Source organism: Nanorana parkeri, unplaced genomic scaffold, assembly GCF_000935625.1.
Source record: "Nanorana parkeri isolate BGI_ZX_2015 unplaced genomic scaffold, ASM93562v1 scaffold1020, whole genome shotgun sequence".
In the NCBI taxonomy this organism is placed as follows: Eukaryota; Metazoa; Chordata; class Amphibia; order Anura; family Dicroglossidae; genus Nanorana; species Nanorana parkeri.
This window is the reverse complement of record NW_017307288.1, coordinates 279,713-285,712: the sequence shown is the minus strand read 5'-3', so window position 1 is coordinate 285,712 and position 6,000 is coordinate 279,713. Positions and strand designations below refer to the sequence as shown.

Sequence of the window (6,000 nt, the reverse complement as noted above, 5' to 3'; positions counted from 1 at the left end):
GGGGGGGTGCCATTTCTCTTTTGCCTGGTTGTGTCTGCTTTTAATACTTTTGGGTCAGGGATCTGGAACAAGCATGCTGCAAGTGAGTGTCAGAAAAGTGTCAGAATTCCTTATCTCTATGCTTGTTCCAGGTCAGTGACTCAGACAACATTGAAGCCAAAAGCATCAGCTTGGCAGCCAGGGAATGAACATATTCAAATGGAGAGGTCAACACTGGCAGCCTACATAATTCGATCATGACAGGTGTACTTAAACACAGTTGTGATGCCAATGCACTAATTGACTCATATTCCATGGATAATCATCTCTTGGATTTTTGTTCCATATCCATATATCATATAAATCTTTGACACCATGGCTCAGAAAATCTTCTGGAAAAAGGGCGTAATCCTTGTAACATCATGAATTTACATGATGGTGACCAAAGAATTACTTAATACAGCTGAATAATTACCTCTTCCATCTGGTATTGATATAGGTGATGATTGTACTATGTTTTTAATTTCTTCCACCCATCATCTCACTTTTTTCTAGTATAATTTATCATATTTGACCTAAAGCTAGCTTATTCTCAACAGTTTTAAAGCATAGGCAAAACTATCAAATGTTACTTGATTATATGAATGTAAATGTATCAGATTTGGCTTATCAGAGTTAAAAATCATTCCATTACAACCAGTGAGAATTATGTTAAAATGAAATGCAGAACCTAAAGCCAGTAGACAACAGATGGAATGTGTTACTGTTTAGCTAACTTTTGAACAGCATAAGTATGCCTATACCTGACTATGCAACGGGAACTGTGCTTTACTGTTCTGAATATAATACTAATTTTTAACTGACACTGTTCAAGAAGTTTCATAAATTCATTTTTGTTCTGATTGATGACAGATATGAGGAAAAGTTATTGCTACCGAACTTACAATGGAACTATGTGTGAGAATGAGCTTCCCTTCAATGTCACCAAGAAGTTGTGCTGCTGTACATATAACATTGGTAAAGCCTGGAGTAAGCCATGTGAGCCATGCCCCACTCCTGGCACAGGTACAGAACCAATATCTTAATTTTTTCCATCAGTTTTCTTCATTTTTAAATTTATCTTTCAACAATGTCTGATATCCCTCTTTAAAATAAATTGTTATGGTTTCCGTATTTATGTTCCATTCTATTGTCTCTGGCTGTTGTTATTTTCTTTTTGTATTTACTGTATTATCCTACTATTTTTCACTGTATACTGCAAGAGCCTGTAACTCTTTGACTGCATGTATGTGATCTGATTACATACACATTGGAAATACACTTTTCAAGAGACAAGTATGACAGTAGATGGGTCATGCATCGTTGTCACCGATAAGACATTTTTACTCATGCCATATATTAGACAAGACTGTTGAAGAAAAATTAGTCCTGCACCAAAGGCTTTAGGATTGTTTCTTAAATATAGCTCTTTTACGCCCTATGGGGCAGAGAAGGATGGGAGGGAAACCACTATAGCAAAGCAAAGGGAGGGGGGGGGGAGCGAGTAGGCGCCAAGACGGGCTGCTTGCTCTACTCCATTCCACCCTAGAGCTCTCCTCAATTAACGATAACGGTGGAGCTACTCTACCATCTGAAACCTACTGCAGGGTCGCACTAAGAAATGAACCTTAACCTTACGATAGGGTATATAGTGTTCAATTAGTCCAGAAGGTTCATATATGCAAATTTATTGACAAGAAAAAAAATGTTGATGGTGTCATATTAGACATGTTGTAAACACTTGATGGGATCTTCAACACAATAAAATATTTTTGAAAAAAAAAAATAGCTCTTTTATTTTCACATAAAAAAGCAGCAATTAATAGAAAAAATAAGAATATTTTAAAAAAGTCAAACAAGTACTAGTGCAGAGGCCGGTGGCTTGGTGACAATAGGCAATTTTTTATGGCGGCTTGGTGTGTACTCTACAATTCAGTAGACAGACAAGTTAAGAATAAAATGTAAAAAAATCTATCTTTAGTACTGTGTATGCCTATGTCAATTGGATTTTTGACAGGTGCATTTGATCTGCATCCAGGGGTTATGCATTCCCTTAGACTAGTATAAAAATGCGAAACCCGTTTAAAGTGAACAAAAGCCTGTCCACACAGGTCCTAAAACATGATGCGAAATGTTGCAACAGAAAACAAGTAAAAAACAATTGATAAATCCTGCAGGTGACAAATAAAATGGGGGTAAAAGTAAAGACTATAGGTATATATGGTAGGGTAGCAACATACTTTAGCTTTTGTCAGATGTTTTAAGATTAAAGTAAAGTTTTCACTGACTATAACAATAAATAAGGCAACTTTCATGTTACAATGCACAAAAATGAGTATCTGATTGGCCAATATTGGCAACAAGTACTTTCCTTCCCTTGCATACTTTGAGTATGACCAAAACCTGTCGAGAACCTTTGTGGCAAATTAGAAAATCCTTTCCTTTGGTTTAATTTGTCTGATGCTACAATATTATGCTGTTCCTATATGCAGTACAGTCCATTCCTATATGTTCTAAATCTACATTAAATGTCCTTATGCTCATAATTTTCCATCGCTTTACATGCACTAAGACATTGTATGTATTAACATTCCACAGCAGTGACTGTCTCATTGTCAGTAAACTAAGTGGGCAGGGTGCTGTTATAAGAGTAATTACAAATTGAAACATTCCCTCTCTACAGGGATTGCATTTTGTGGAAACAAGCCTCTTGCAACTGCCATTAAACCACGGCTCTATAATTATTTTAATGGATTTACTAAATTAATTGCACGGTGTCAGCAGGGAGCAATTTGGAAGTTTTGTCATACAAAGGAAAGAAGCCTGCCAGTTTTATGAAATAAAGAAATACCTAGCTTCTTACAAATAAAGGTCAACAGCAAGCTGGAAGCATTTTGCATTTAAGTGTTAAGATACCGGTGGGGTAGAGGATGCTTAATTCAATAGGATGAGTTTGAAGAGACATATTTATTAGTCTGTAAACATAGCTTGAAGTGCAAACAGAAGTCCCAGTATTATGCGTAGTGGGATCCATTTTTTTGTTGTACTGGTATTAAGAAATCAGAGTACATGTCACTCTGATTGCAAATGTTACCACTGAAAAAAAAACACCTACTACACTTTATATTGTTAAACTAGCCATGCAGCAGTAGAGTCGTCCACTCTTTTCCTAGTTTACAGGGCCAATATCTTTTATAGATTTGACCGTACATGTGTTTGGCCAAATCAAATCAAAATATTTGTAAGTCTGATTTATTGACTGTACAGGAAGTAGAAAACACACACACACATATATGATACTGGTATACAGTACTTTGGTACCAAGCTTTCAGTTAAATGAGTGAATCTTGCACTGGCTTATATTTCTTAGGGACAAAGAGCATTGTAGAGAAACTGGCACACAAAAAGAATCCAATTGATGCAAACTTTATTACAAAGGCATTAAATACAGCAAATGGTTGCTGTTTTTAATACCATAGTAATAAAGTTTGCATGAGTGGATCCTTTCCGTGTGCTGGTTTCTCTACATTTCATTTCATGGTGTCTGGCAGAGACCAATTTTGAGCACCATAGTTGCAGCCCGAATATCAGTATAGGGGGTTAAGCAGCTTTGATTTGTTTGTTTGTTACAAAGGTAAAGAGATCTCAACTGGAACAGACCCCTGATCTGTCATGCCCTCCAACATAGCATGTTCTTCCTTCTGCTGCAGTTGGATGAGTGCTTATCCTTCTCTTGAATTCTCTGTACTAGTCATAAATACATACAAAAATAAGAGGAGAGGCAGAGTGAGAACCCCCTAGCTATGATTTTCATAGGTAGAAGGAGCAGGGCAGCCTTCAGTTTCGGACCCCAAACAATGATATATTCTCTGAAAGCAGAGGCCCTGTAGAGTAAAAAGATGCTAGTTGCAATTTTTTGCAATGTTACTTTAATTTTTACCTTTTTTTTACACTCAGCTTTACTGCTATCACATAGCGGACTAAAAAGCCCCTTATGTAATAGCACATATGTGACAGGTCCTCTTTATGGAGACGTCAGGGGTTTTTCATACCCTAATGTCACCTAGGGAACCCAAAGAAGCTGATGAAGCAGAGATCTGCTTCACCAGCTTCTTCTTTTGGCTCTAAGGGGTTGTCCACACCACTTGCAGTGCGTCCAAGCCCGATTCCGGCCGGAACACACTGCATCACATTGCGGCCGGCTCAATTTTTGCCGGGTAGGAGGGGGAGTGGCGGGCCATTGTAGTGAATGGTGCCATAGCCACGCCCTCTGGCCACAATGCAAGCGCCCACACGGGATCGCAGGGCACATTGTGCCTGCATCCCGATGCGGTCAAAATAGTGCTTGCAGCATTTTGACCGCACAACACTGAAACGCACTGCAGGCAGAATGTGCCCTGCGATCCTGTGCAGGCGATCACATTGCGGCCGGAGGGCGTGGCTACAGCGCCATTTACTTCAATGGCCCGCCACGCCCCCTCCTGCCCAGCACAAAAATGAGCCAGCTGCATTGCGATGCAGTGCGTTCCGGCCAGAACGCACTGTAAGTGGTCTGAACAGGCCCTAAGAGCCAGAGACTGTGTACAGTGACACCGGAAATTATGTAAGGCACATCACTTCCGGGTCCAGTGATCGGAGGAGAGATCCGCAGCTAGAAGCCACTGATCTCTCCTCCGATGTGTCAGGGGAGAACCTGCACGTGCGGCCTGGGCTCACACGAGGGACAGATGAGCCCAGGAAACTGACGGTGGGGGGGGGGGCACAGCGCCGCACCGTGCAAGCGATTCAGCGCCTGTACAGACGCTGGATCGCTTGTATTTAAACAGCAATCGTCAGCTGTTTAACACGGTACAAGAACATGGCTTCAGGAGCAGCCGTGTTCTTGGTATAACCACTTCCAGCGGATGACGCACAATTACGTGAACCCGCGGGAAGTGGTTAAAAAAAAACAAACAAAAAAAAACACGTGTAATGAAACACGCACATATCACACACACTCATTAAAAAACACACACATAGCTTCATAAAAAAAAAAAATCACACACATTCATTAAAACACACACAATAAAAACACACACACATTAACAATTAAAATAGTTATTTAAAAAACGTCCCCCTCTCTTGCTTACCTGTTTTGCAGGAAGGGGGTCAGCATCCCTGGGCTTCAGTGGAGAATCGGTGTGCTCTGCACTCTGGCTGATGCAGGCATACTAATCGATCCCTGCCTGTTAGCAGAGGCACCACGAAGGAGCGATCAGTATGATCTGCATCAGCAAGACATGCAGATCATGCTGATTCCCCACTTGACAACCAGGGAATGATTTTCATTCAATATATTGCCTGTTCGGCAATATATTAAATGATATGTGGGCGCTTGCCAGCTTTAAAGATGGCCGCCTCTACTCGCAGCGGGCATCTTTAAAAACGAATGTACAGTGGAGAGACCCCCTGGAGACACCGGAGGAGGCATCCCAGGTGAGGGTCTGGAGCATGCGGGCCCCAGCCTCCTCCGGTGCTGCGGGGGGCCCGGCCACATCCTGGTCTGTCACTTGAACGGCCGATACTCATGTAAGGTGCCCGGGCCCTTAAGCCTGGCCCGGCCCCTTACATCAATATCGGCCGTACCCCCCTGACGGCGGCCCTGAGAAGGAGCTGAGGAGAGGTTAATATATGTTTTGGGTGAGCTGACAATTTTATTATTTTTAAATAATTTTTAAATAATTTTTAGTTAATTATCATAGTTGCATAATTACATAGTATGTGAGATTGAATAAAGACACAGGTCCATCCAGTTCAACGTGTGTGTGTGTATGTATGTGTGCGTGTGTGTGTTTGTGCTCGCGTGTGTATATATGAGTCCCTGTGTGTTCTAGTCTTTAAGAGTATCCGTACCCCTGTATGTTATGGTCTCTGAGGAAGGTATCTAAATGATCAAGTAATTAGAGCCAAGAAGATGTGGCTTACATAAAAAGAGAAAACAAA

General features: G+C 41.0%; 1 protein-coding gene across 1 annotated transcript in view; it reads left to right on the top strand.

Moving 5' to 3' along the window:
• FBN2 (fibrillin 2) overlaps nt 1–6,000 on the top strand; it is a 197,951-nt gene that overhangs the window by 151,230 nt on the left and 40,721 nt on the right. The window contains exon 41 of the mRNA XM_018567207.1: nt 892–1,044. Within this exon, the coding sequence (XP_018422709.1) occupies nt 892–1,044 (153 nt within the window). The remainder of the gene's footprint in view (nt 1–891; nt 1,045–6,000) is intronic.